The sequence below is a fragment of the Colias croceus genome, chromosome 3, assembly GCF_905220415.1.
Source record: "Colias croceus chromosome 3, ilColCroc2.1".
Taxonomy (NCBI): domain Eukaryota; kingdom Metazoa; phylum Arthropoda; class Insecta; order Lepidoptera; family Pieridae; genus Colias; species Colias croceus.
This window is the reverse complement of record NC_059539.1, coordinates 2,848,900-2,863,100: the sequence shown is the minus strand read 5'-3', so window position 1 is coordinate 2,863,100 and position 14,201 is coordinate 2,848,900. Positions and strand designations below refer to the sequence as shown.

At 42.8% G+C, this 14,201-nt stretch overlaps 1 protein-coding gene across 2 annotated transcripts in view; it reads right to left on the bottom strand.

The window, feature by feature from the left end:
- Window positions 1-783: 783 nt before the first annotated feature.
- The window catches only part of LOC123705912 (tribbles homolog 2-like), a 36,198-nt gene continuing 22,780 nt past the window's right edge, over window positions 784-14,201 (bottom strand). For both annotated transcript variants that reach the window (XM_045655007.1, XM_045655006.1), the window contains exons 4-5: window positions 2,953-3,144; window positions 784-2,292 (exon numbers count right to left, since the gene is read on the bottom strand). In XM_045655007.1, coding sequence (XP_045510963.1) covers window positions 1,947-2,292; window positions 2,953-3,144 — 538 coding nt within the window. In that variant the 3' untranslated portion in view covers window positions 784-1,946. The remainder of the gene's footprint in view (window positions 2,293-2,952; window positions 3,145-14,201) is intronic.

Below are 14,201 nucleotides of genomic sequence, written 5' to 3'. Positions count from 1 at the left end.
TCTGTAGATTTTTCCTTATATCCGTTTGACTTCGATAATCTTAATATATATAAATCTCGTGTCACAATGTTTGTCCTCAATGGACTCCTAAATCACTAAACCGATTATAATAAAATTCGCACACCATGTGCAGTTCGATCCAACTTGAGAGATAGGATAGTTTAAACTTTAAACACGTAGGTACCACGGGCGAAGCCGGGGCGGACCACTAGTCTTATATATAAAAACTAGCTTTCCACCCGCAGCTTCGCCCGCGCAGTCAAAGAAAAACCCGCATAGTTCCCGTTCCCGTGGGATTTCCGGGATAAAACCTATCCTATGTGCCGGGGTAAAAAGTAGCCTATGTCCTTTCTCGGGTATCAAAATATCTCTATACCAAATTTCATGCAAATTGGTTCAGTAGTTAAGGCGTGATTGAGTAACAGACAGACAGACAGAGTTACTTTCGCATTTATAATATTAATATGGATTATGGATGAATCGCAAAATGTGTTGGTAAGCGCATAACTCGAGAACGGCTGAACCGATTTCGATAATTCTTTTTTTATTATATTCAAGTACGAGGATGGTTCTTATGTAGAGAAAACGTAAATATGTACCACGGGCGAAGCCGGGACCGGACCGCTAGTTGGAAATATAAATACTTGACACATACGATAACAATAAACGCATTTATTATTATTAATGTCGGCTTTATTTCTGTTTTCCTTACTTGTATTGGAAGGAAATTTATTGTCTCGGCGATATAGTGAAGGCGATAATGGTAAAAATAAAAGTGCGATATAATTTTTTGAATTATTTATTCCCTCTATCATTTCTCCTTTTTTTGATATACTTATAATATCTTAGCTCTATTTACAGTTTGTATAAATTAATGTTAACATAGTATATTTTACAGTAGACTATTATTGTACAACGCGCTTTCAATCTGAAAGACTTGACTACTTCAAAACTACACTTTAACATGAAAATTTCACAGCTGCCCCGAAACCGGGGCACATTTAAAGTAACAGTGATAATAAATTTGGACACCGAAACATTACTGATATCGATCGAGTCAATAAAAATATTTGATTTCGAATTTACAAAATTCAATAAAAACTCATCACCAAGTACCAAAAGGGTCAATAATTTAATAGGAAGAAGTGCCGCCCCCGAACGTCAATCACAACAACAATAAATAAGTTTTAAATTAAATAAATGGCACAGACCAAATTCAACAAACTTATTCGGTACGTGGTGGTGCGAATCAATTTATATAAACAAAGTTCCATTGATAGATTCAATATAACAAAAATAATAATTTCGCATCTAGATTTCCGAATACATCACATTCAATAGATACAAGGCGAAACTTTTAAATAATATAATGATAATATCTCTACTATATGATGGAAGCAACCGATCGTCTCGCAAAAGAAACATCGCTCCTGCGTAACAAAATAATTAATGGCAATCAAGTAATCGCTAAATAACATCGGTGGAGATCACAATTACACGATATAACTTTAAACTTTCATAAATACAAAATATACACTACTCTTACGCTACGCGGCTCAACGCGACGGATCTCGCCGCTAAGGAATCGCCGCATAGTTACGTGACGCTTCGCTTCGCTTCGCCGCAGCGCGCGAAGCGAACGCTATCAGTCTCACTTATGTGTCGTTACGAATAATTACATTAGCAGTTAGCAGTCGGCGCGGGCCAGCCGGCCGGAGCGTGGCCAGCACGCTGGGCCTACGGCGCTCGGAACGTTCACGATACATTTGGAAAACGTGTTTAAAACGACATTAATATTATACATTGTTGATAAAAGACAAACATTGTGGGCGAATCGGACGACTATGGAACGGAACGTCGCTGCGGAGTTCCAGGCCTATCGGCCGGCCATCCGTGGGTAGACTAGTTCCTGGGCCGCTTCGCGCTTGCCCCGAGCCTCGCGAGCATTAGAGGCAGTCGGCGAGCAGGTGCGGCAGCGGGGGCAGCAGCGGCGCGTGGGGCACGTGCGCGTGGGGGGAGTGGGGCAGGTCGGGCGCGTGGGGCAGGTCGGGCAGGTCGGGCACGCGGCGGTCGAGCGCGGCGGCGGCGCGCGGCGGCAGGTCGGTGCGCGGGTCGCGCGCCAGCCAGGGGTGGCGCAGCGCGTCGGCGGCGCGCAGCCGCTCGCCCGCCTCGCGCCGCAGCAGCGACCGGATCAGGCACTTGCCGCGCGACGACAGGCACTCCGGCACCACGAAGTAGCCGCGCGAGATCTTCGCGAACAGCGACGCGTGCTCCGAGTCGTTGAACGGATACCTATAAAAGAAATTGACTATTAGTTTATGCATACGAAGCTAAACATACGTCCTGACTGTACTCGATAATGCGATCAGGTAAAGGCGCCCCGTAAAGTTTAAGATGGAGCTCATTAACGTCGAAGATAAGTGGAGACGCGAGTTTTTGTGGCCGGGCTAATGACGATTGTCATTCGGAGCGGGCAGATGCGCGAAACAAAAACTCAGGTAATCGACGGAACCCTTCCGGCGACAGGTGAGGGCGGCGATTGCGGCGAAATCCCGAATTTCGAATTGTACCTAATTGCGGCGCGGGGCGAGAGGGGAGGCGAAGGATCGCGCGGCAGGTGCCGGCGGGCAACGTCTTCGACACATGAGCGGCAGGTGCGGCGAAGATTTCGAGAGACGTATTGTGGGTGATATAATTGCTGGCCGTTGGCGCGTAACGGCCGACAGGTGATCATCCCCCGCCGCCAACGGTCGCCCGACCCTTGCGATCTCGAAAAACGGTAAGTCCCACGCTCGCAGGTGAAGACGCCCACCCTCTTGCCCTCGTTTATTATTTATGCACATTTTATTGCACTGACCCAAATATTTTCTAATGCGAAGGACAAACGAGCGATTTGAATTTTAAATACCTAACTAGACTAGTTTGAATAATATGCGGGAATGTAGAGCTTACCTTCCGACGAGCATGGTGTATAGGATGACGCCCAGCGACCACATGTCGGCCGCCTTGCCGGAGTACGTCCGATGGGCTCTCAGGATCTCGGGGGACACGTACGCGGGACAACCTCTCTTGTCTTGAAGTAAATCTTCCTCAGGGTCGTCGAGCACCACCGCATCTTCTAACGATTCCAATTTTATCGTTGTTCTGTAACAAAGAGACAAATATTGAGTTATTGCGAATTTCGTATTACATGTAGCATTACAAATTATGCAGAGATGAATTCATTGAACCCGACCGTTAATTAATTTGATGCATGTCCGATGAACGATGACCTATATAAATCGCCGTTCGGCCGCTATCATAATATAATATCTGCATATCGCGGTCGCCGGCGGGTAATGGATCCTTTGTGCTCAAAGGCCCGGCCGCTATTAGCGATTCGTTTATGACTAATTAGTAAAACGCCACATTAATGGACATCGGGGTGATTGTTGCGAAATGTTTTCACGTTGTGCGTTTAACAATAATGTCATGTAAATAATTACATGGCGTACCATAAAGCCGTTCAGTGACGCAATAGGTTTTGTTTCATCACATCACGGGCTATAGGCGCACTGCGACCTCGTATTTCAAGTCGCCGCATCGTTTCGAAATGCATTTAATGCACAATTCGAAACAGTGTACGGTTTTATGTGAATCGATGTTTCCAATAAGGAGTGAAGACACGGACGAGCCGAACTTCCTGCTGCTAAGGGAGTGTTATTGAACTCTAAATGTTGACTCAGATGAACTAATTGCAAACAACGATACCATACCAATATGAATGTTTGAAAAAATGTGTAGTCTGTAACGATATTCATATATAATGAAGTAATGTTATAAATAATTATTGAGTATGCGCTACTTCGGTAAAGGAATATGGGCAGGTGCACAATGGGCGCACCGATGCCGTGGAATCGACGTGCATTAATGTGGAGGATATTTTTAGCCTCGTTTATACTTCTGAGGGGAACGTTGAGTTAAATTAATTTAAAGAGGGGTCCTGTTCTATTTCAGAATAAAATCTTAAACAAAATGATTTCGGCGCCCAGTATTGATTGCGAAGGATCGAGTAAGTTACGATACGAGCTTGCGTATTCCGAAGGCTGGTGGCAATAAATATCAGGTTTGCTTAAAGCGAAGTTACAAAATCCGTTTGACAAATAGTGTTTCAAGGGAGCGCAGTTGACAAGGCTCAAACTCTACCGCAAGCACGATTAAACTACTGTAATTGCTTTGACGTAAACTAGATAAAGAGGTACTGATTTATTAACATATTTATTAAGTGATCGTGACAATATGGTTCGCCGCTTCATCTAAAGGTTAGCCTCGTTACGTTGTCGCAACTCTGCAGCTATCGTGAAATACGCGCGCACTAACGAAAATCTGATATCAAAATAATTGAAATATTGGTGTATTGCGTACTGGCTATATTAGTTTCAAACGAGTCTATATATGATGCAAATATTCGCATCGAACGTTGAAAATTCGCTATTTATTAAATGAAGCAAGAAGTATGGGAACTATAAGAAAAACTGGGTGGCGTCTACTCGGAGCCCTTTTAAATACATGAGTAAGCGGAGCGGGAGTCCTCGTATCAGTTTTAGGCGTCGACTGCGCAATGATCCTAATTAAATCCCTTACACCGGCAAGGCTAAAGTGCGATGTCTGCAGTTGCAATCGATTCGTATTTCGCAACGCGTACATAAGTTATACAGTGTCGTAACGCAGTCGGAAGGTTGGCCGGATTTCCGAGCGTGTTCCGATCGTGGCATGGCCTCGAAGGATTCTCGGTGGTCGCGGGCGCGAGACCGCGAAAGGACAGCCGACCGTGCGCGCTCCAGCGGCCCACCGCGTACCTGTCGCCCTGCTAATGTTACTCGACGCATTCACCTCGTTTCGACAATGTTATTACTTCTCGCTAATCCATATCGAGCCGATATCCACACTTTTACGGGATGTAGGTAAACGTGTTTACCGGTCGAAACGGACATGTTAAACTTAGAACGAGAAGTTTTCAGGAAATCTCTAGATAAACATGAGAAAAATAATGTCTAGAAAGTTATAATTACAAATCGTGACGTCCTCTCAATATAAACATTTACACGGCCGCGTTGAGTCACGTCTGCTTCGCAATGAAGTTAACTAATAATGTTTCGTCGATGTTACAAGCGTGTAATTGAACATTTCTTATTCGAGATATATAGAGAATCTTAATGTTTATATTATGTCTCGAGTATCATTAGCTCGTCATGTGGTGTGTGGAAAGGGATTATATAAGCTTTATTGTCGTGTAAAATAGCGAAAAGTAAAGCGCAGATAGTGTAGGAGATCGCCCACAATTAGCGGGATGCGCCGGAGCAAGTTTCGCAACTGCCGCCATTGCTCAACTCAACCCTGACAGTTTCGTAACAAACAATGGCAGCCGCGCACAGATGCAGCACACATGCATGCACTTCCTGCTCGCTTTATATCGCAGTGGCGACCGTTTGCGCAACTCGCCCTGGCTATCGCCTCGTGGACGATATACCGAATGTTCTCAATGAGTACAGCTCTTTGAATGTCACTATTACAAATATATAATAGGTATTTCAAAGCGGGCAATTCGGAGCCCAGCGATAGTTAGTCATAGGTTTTCGTAACCCGAATTGTAGGGACATGTCGTGTCGTAAGCGCGTTACCACACCGCGGCCGCGAGATGCCGGGATACATTGGGAAACCATCCCGACCATACCCAATTATACAGTCGTCCGTGGCGCAATCGCTTTGCCGCGGGTGTTCCATGTTATTCGATTGATAACGCTCATGTTTCGAACTTTAACGCTTTATCTAGAGCACTTAATTCTCTGACACACGTGACTAAGCTCGGTGTTCAGTCGAATGACAAATTCTTGTGAAATTTCACGTTTGATATTTTGTTCCGACTTCACATTACTACATATGCTCACTATCGAGTCCAGAATTTAGGTCTCAAAACCGCATAAACATTGGTACAGCTCGCTTTATCGGAGCCGCGATAACGCAAGGCGAACGTTTTGAAACCGAGCGCTGGGCCGCTTGCGAAAACGCTAATGTGAACATCGGTTGCAAAATTGTTTTAGTTTTAAAATCGAATGCAGCGGTGATGGGCCAGAGCGCGGCGTTGACATTTGTCGACGCGAGGAGATCGGATAGCGCAACCGCGGCGTTCCTCTATGGGCCGTATTTGGCAGGCGGGCGACGTCCGCACCACTAGCGTGTCACAACTCACAATGGATTATGAGCCGTTGCGATATGGCATGTTGCAAGTTCGGGCGGCCGTCCAAGGCGCCGCCGAAATATCCCGTGTTGCAACTGCGGACTGCGGAACGGGCGCCACTCCACAGCCCGTTGCGCAAACTCGCCCTAGTGCCTATGCAAGTAACCGATTGCTCGACTCGTCACTGCGCACGCTGTGACGTTCGCCGAAGCCGTATTCGATCTCGATCAGTTATGCGATACTTATGCAAGAAAAGAAAGCCCGAAATGCGTTTACGCAAAAGTGTCCAAACCCCATCGATCTCGCATCTCGAATCGCAACAATTACACCGTTACGTGGCCGGGTCTGTTAAATCCGGTGAACGTTCGACTTTCTAACGCGGGGTCGGTGTACGCCGCGGTGTGGCGCAACAATTTCTCCGACGTCGCGAACGAAGAAAGCGCAACCTCCGCGTTTTGCAATCGAGCATCGGCGTAACGGAGAAAGAGTGGCACCGTAGAAAGCAGCCGCGGTAACCGTAGCCGGCGCTTGCGACAGAAATGTCAAACCCGTGAATACCTAGAAACGAGCGCAGCCACACAGACCGTTTCGTTTAGCATAACCCAGTGTAGGGATTAGGCAAGTCGTTGCACTTGCGCAAGTTTGATAAACGATCGGCGGTATGTCACCGCACGTGAAAATACTTCCGTTCATTGACTCCTTCCCGATATAACTGTCTTTTATCACTGCGATTTCGTCATGCGTATACGAAAGGGCAAAACATATCATATGCACAGTGCATATGTTTCGGAGGGTTGAATAAAAAATGTTTCTCTTGGTCTATTAAACGCACACGCTCGATGTAAAAAGTAAATGAGGTCGCAAAAGAAGATCCTATTATGAAATGTTTTGCAATCGTTCGCGTAACTCTTGTAGGAATTCTCTACTGCGGCATGTTACAGTAAGAACTGCCAGCTAACCTGCTTAGTAATACGTTTACGTATGCACTTTCATAACACTATTACGTTTGTGACGAGTATTCCGAGCGCTGAGAAACTGATAAAAACAGATGCTCCCATATTGCAGACGAGTAATTACAGTCATCAGTGAAAATTGGCAGTCACAGAAGAAATGCGTTCGTGTGAAAGATTATTGCATTAACTTTCCCATCACGCAACCGCAAAATGCAGGTATTTGTCCACCTACGATGTAATTACAAAGAGCAAACAGCTGGCGACAGGTGCCCGGTGCACTCTCATATATGGAGGTCGCAAACGAGAATACCATAAAGGGCAGCTGCGTGTGTTTGTCCTCCGACAGATGCGGTCTAGATCGCCCGATAAATAAAAGAGTAAATCCACATCCGCAAGCGCCTACCCAGTTTCCGCCGTTGCTCATACGCAGCCGGAATCAACTATTGTCTCGGTCTGCAATCGTTTCCTCGTCATTATTTCAAATCGGAAATGCGAAACACGGCCGCGTGGCCTTCCTCTTCGCCTCTATAGCTCATACGTTTGAAATATAAAAGCACAACAGTAAATATGGTCTCTCAAGTTGCAGCACATTGCAAGAGCTTGCAATAGGTAACGAGCGTGGTTGCGGATCGAGCAATACGGGATTACAAACAATTTGTTAACTGCAGTTGCGAGAACTTCAATATGGTAAAATAATAAACAATACACAACCGATGGTTCGGCCGCTGATTAATATGCGTGTATGGACGGGCCAAGGTGCTCTCCTGACACGGAGCCTTTGAGTAATCCTTAAGTTTTGTAACTCAAATTTTTCGTTTTGCAAATCTCTAATTTTTTTTAAAATTAGAGATTTGCAAAACGGTTTGCGTATACTTCGCGCCGTATTTGAGCGTCGCTCCTGACGCTCTTTCATAATGCAGTTTGCACAAGGCAAGGTGAAACAATGCATTTATCACTTATGTTATCACACTAATACGATTCATATTATATTTCATTCACGTGTACCTTTTTCTTTTATTACAAACATACACACGTATTTATTTACTTCTATGAGATAGAGGTGTACATTTTTTTAATAGTACATATGTAAGCACAAAAAGTTGTAGGTACGGATGACGAAGTCATTTCGAAAACGCAAAATAAGCGATGTTGCGATTTCGCCTTACGAAATAACATTTACCGCGTGGTTGCAGAAACGCGTGGGACGACAAATAGGTTTAATCTCTGTCGGTGTGTTCATACATTTACATGTTCATGTCTCGTAATGTGTTATAATTAATCACATTTCCATCGTCTTCGAATACATAATTGCCTTTGGATCGTATTTAAATTACTCGTTTATAGCTCCAAATATGCGTTTAATCAATTCGGATAGAAGGTTAGCTTATCGGCGTGCACTCTTATCTTATCGACACCACCTCTATAATATTTTCACCATATTTTGTTTATTTATTTAGCTGGCATTCCTATAATTATTAACCAAATATTTTGTAATGACTGCCCTATGTTTGATCATCTTGCTCAATTCAGTTAGTTATTCTCTTCGGGTAGGTACTTATCATCGGGTAGGTATTTATTGCGAAAATGTAAATGTTACAAATACATGTAACAGTTATTGTTTGCATTGATATGTCACTGTACGTTGGATTGTGCCAGTGAACGAATACATTACAATATTTATAGATCATCTAAAACTAGTTTTATTATTCTTAACTGTACTCTTATACTTTTTTCTTCGCTATGCACAACACCTGCACTCGATGAATCTTTAAAAGCGCAACTTTGAATAAAATTCTTGGACAGCATAAAATATTACAGAAGACTTAATAGCAAAAGTTATTAAAAATATTAATTACATACACTAGATTACATCAACCACAAACTGAAATAATATGGAACGTATGCAGATAGATATCGCAGCTCTTGCGAATTTAATATATTTTTATAAACAAGTGTTAAAAGATTGCGATCAATATTTCAAAAATAAAGTGGCACTTGAATATATTTACAAACAACTAACCCTCCGACAACTTAACAACATAGCTTTTATTAATACGCACGATTGTTATCTGGAATCGCGTCGAATCGGTACAATGGTTTTAATAACTCGGGGTACGCACGGCGTCATGACGTAGGGCATGTCGAGTTAAGCCAGGTCAACGCGATAAGACACGCTGAAACTTACACCGTGATTGATTCGATTAAATTATCAGAAATCGCCTTACGTTTTATGCATTACTGAGCGAACACGACCGACTCCTTCGTATTCCATTCCAGGGCAGCTATGCGTTAAGAACTCATTATAGAGGTGTAATTGTCGCTACGTGGCATTATACCTACTGTTCGTTCAGCCTATAAATTCTTTACAACTACAACAAAGGAACGGTTCTACTCGTACTAGAAACAATACGAGGAAATCGTGGAATAATGTTATTCCGTCAACACACCAAATTACTCAGATTGTAAATAAATAGAACGCTCAATAAAGGATCACACATAAAAAAAAGAAAAATATATGAATCAAGAACCCGTTTCTACCGTTATGTGCTGAAAAATATGCGTACTCTTATGGGACTGGTTTAACAAGTTTCATCTTTGATTTCACAAAAAAATGTGATTGTTTACTATAAGCCCTTTACAAGTCCTATTATATAGGCTATGATATCGTATCAGTATTGAATCGATGGGCTCGCAATCGTTAATCTTAGGAACTTAAAATGGATCAAAACATGAAAGTTCATAGGCCTCACGATGTGGAATTTTAAACACCGTACGATTGTGTGAATCGTGGACGTGTATCGAATATAATTGGGCCGCGCCTCGTAAACAAACAGCGGCGATCCTGTTGCAACACCTACGGGCCACGGTACAGGACTCGCTGGGAATCGGGAAGTGGCACCGCTTGTGTACAATCGATTGCAAAACGTGAATCTGGCACATCAGCGGTACTTTCTCGATACCGTTCCGAGAGAAATGATACTAGGCCGATGAAAGTTTCGATTAAATCCACGATTCGTAAGGAAGAACCGGCTCAGTGTCAATCTTCATAAACTGCGTAGTTAACTTTTTTGTCGCTCCCATTCGGTTACGATGAGATCATGAAGGATCAATGTTCTTGCGAATACCTAAGCAATGATCGGCGTAAGAGGCGGTCCACGAACTCGGTCGTTCACCTCGCGATTACTTTTTTCTAGACGCAATGATGTAATTTGGAAAGTGCGGAAACATTCATTTCTAAATTAAATAAAATCGAGCGTTATATCACAATATGCCGGCCATCGCGGATGCAAGCGAAAGGGTCACTGAACTTGCGAAAGTTCACCTGTCATAGTCGAGCGAAAGATATAATGCGATGTGGAAAAATTGTTAACTTTTTTAGATGTTTTAATTAACGTAACATAAGAGATACAAAATGAATAGCAGAACTTTTTAATTTCGAGTGTAGTCGGCAGTCGACTTGCACAAGCATGGCGGAAGAGAGTGCGGACGAAACGGCACATTGCGGTGATGCAATAAAGAAAGCGCGGAACTGAAGTAGGTTTTCTAACGCGGTGAACGTACTCGACCATTAGCCGTATATCATCGAGTCCGCAAAGCCTCAGCGGGCGACGACCTCGCCTCGCTCGGGAGTACATTTCGCACTAGCGTGATATAATAGATTCGCACGGAAAGTTACGTGTCATCTAATAAGGGAGGTGTGTTATCGACAGAATTACATCGAGCAGATTGCAGGCGGTTAGGTAATGCTATGTGTTGACACATTCGCTTTGCGGGCGGTTGATGTAAGCGCCGGGACTTCAATAGCATGTTTTATAAAAAACATGTTTTTTGATATGTCAAGTTCATCTCGAGGCCGCAGCGCACATTACGGCACGGGCGCGGATTCGAGCGAGGGGCATTCACAATGAACGGCAAAGCACCGCTGTACTTGACCTAGTATTGGGGTCGTCAGTCGTCACGTTGCAAACGATATTCGGATGATAGCAGGACGAGCTCTATCCAAATACTAAACTATCATTGAATATACTATACTATCACTGTTCGATTATAACGAGAGGAAACTCTCGTTATAATCGAACAGTGTGGGCGTATAATAAACCAACAAGCGCATACATACAGGCTTATGACAGTTTTGACATTGGCATATCGGATCACTAGGCCACGGTAAAAAACATCATTGGCACGAGGTGGCGTTTACGTCAATGGAGAAAATATTCGATAAAACGAGGCTATCGTTTTATAGCCGGTGATCTCATCCAAGTGCAAGCGCTGCGATTAAACCATAATGTGAACGCTTCTGACGTTATAAATAAATTTATTTTTTATTCAGTCAATTTTAAATGTCAGTGGTTTTACGATTAGTGTACATTACAATATTGTGGCTAACAAAGAGTTTTGAAATCGGACTATTTATACTAGAGATGCGCCGAATAGTGGTTTCACCGAATAACCGAATACCGAATACTATTCGGTTAAAACCTTACCGAACCGAATATTCGGCCGAATTATTCGGTTCAATGTTTTGATGAGTTTTGATGCGTAAACGGATTCTAAAGCCTTGTTTCCACTTGAGCATGCTCAGGCGAATGAGCGGCTTATTTGGCCGAGCTGCTCATGTGGAGACGCCTGAGCATGCTCGGGCCGCGCGTGCTCAGACGTCTCCACTTGAGCGGCTCGGCCAAATGAGCCGCTCATTCGCCTGAGCATGCTCAAGTGGAAACAAGGCTTTACGGGTCGCAAGTAGCTGCTGGCTCGGTGGCGAGCGAGCCTTACCTCACCGTCTGCCACTCGCGTATATAGCCCGCGCACTCCGTGCCGTCTCAGTTGTGTTGAAACATCGCACGAATACGTTACAAATTAAAACAAAAAAATATTAAAAATTTTTTATTGTTTAAAACTTTTATATTTTTACTTTAAGTTAGTGTTTGCAACATGAGCGGACGTAAAAGATCGCGAGCTTGGGACTTTTTTGATGAAATGCAAGATGACAAAACAAAAGTTAAGTGTAATTTGTGTGATTGTGTTATTTTTCGTGTGTCATATTCTATTGGGACTAAAAGCATTGTCTTCAGACTTCAGGATTTAAAGTATAATAAATATTAAATACTAAGTGCTAATAATAAACATGATTAAATTATGTTGATGTAAATTTACAAAATAAACGTTGATTTGAAATGTAATGATTGTTTTATTTTATACTAGCTTTCCGCCGGCGGCTCCGCCCGCGGTTTCAAAGAAAAACTCGCATAGTTCCCGTTCCCGTGGAATTTCCGGGATAAAACCTATCCTATATTGCTCGTGGATAATGTAGCTTTCGAATGGTAAAAGAATTTTTTAAATCGGTCCAGTAGTTTATGAGCCTATTCATTACAATCAAACAAACAAAGTTTTCCTCTTTATAATATTAGTGTAGATACCTTAGGTTCAACACATTCTTCATAGGATTTCTTTGACTTAAGTGCAGTTTAGTATGACATAAATCATTCATAATATGAAGTTATTTATTTAGTTCTATAGCCAAGAAAGTAGAAACACTCATACCGAATATATTCGGCACCTAAACCGAATAATTCGGCCGAATACGAATAGTGAAAAAGTTGCCGAATATGCCGAATACCGAATATGTATTCGGTATTCGGCGCATCCCTAATTTATACATATAAAGCGAAAAATAATAATTGATGTGATTTATGCAAAAGTCAAAACACAATAGGATAGATGACAGCCTCACATATTACATTCCACATAATATCTGCATTAGAAGTGACAAAACAAAAATGAAGCGGTTGCAGCGCTCGCGGCGTCCGGTGTCGGCGTGTAATAATCCAAGTAGGTTAAGGTTCCATCAAGGATTTGTTGCGGCAAAACACCGCTCCGAAACCGAGTGTTACTATGAGCTAACTGCACGGCTTTACTGCATTTGTTCATTACCTTTTGTAACTTTTTTTGGGCGGCGCAGAGTCTGCCAAAGTCATTGATGAATGAGTCCTAATTTCTCTTTTAGGGCCCATTTATAACCACTCAGCGACGCCGTAATTCATTCACCTGCCCGTGACAATTACGAAAACTGGTCACAAATTGTGAAGCAAGCGTCTTTTGTTTAATTAATGTTCGCAAAACAAAAGTAACTCAATCGTTAGTGCGTCTCTTTGTCCGGGCACTCGAACGGAGCACAATGAGTGGGTCCTTTGAGGGGCTTTTGAAACTCGCGAGTACAGAAAATAGAGCGCAAAACAAACAGGTTAATAAGTTTCAAAACGATCCAGATGTATTACAAAAGCGGTAGCGCACAACTGTTTGGCAACTACACGGCCGATTGTTTCGCAACTCGCATCGCAGCGTCCGGACCACACGATTAATAGTTCCTATCGTACCGTATAGAACAATTCGATTCTTTTGTTTTAACATTACACACTAACTACAAGAACGCTTCAATAAACGCACCTTTGTGAACATTGTTTTAAAAATATTTGTGGAACCCGATAATTGAACGTTTATGAGAGCTATTAAAATATATTGTAATGGTTGAACAAGTTTGTGTATTTGCAACGCAATCCGCGACCTCGAACGACTTATGTAATAAATAGACCGCATATTAAATGGATAAGTCAGTTTTCTGTTGCTTCATTAAAACTATTGCTAATGTTATATTACTCCATGATTATTTTTTTAATTTTACAATTGAAGAAAGAATAACTTATTCATCAGTCGAGGTATTCTACAATTTATGCCAATGCAAACAATGAGCGAATGCAAAGAGCAGATGATTGATGATGTGATAGAGGTAGGTAAAAATAATCAGCAGGAGGCATTCAGAAGCACACAACCACGAGCGCAGGCGGCGGCAGATGTTTGCGAAGCATTGTGAGAGGAACAAAGGCAGGTAGGCTTCGAGTCCTCGACCCGCCATGTGCTGCGTGTCATTTTTTCATATGATAACATGTTTTAGGTAAGAATTCAAAAAACTATTCTAATCTGACCGAACAGATGGCCGAGCACATGTCCACACAAAAAAATCGACGCAAGCCTCA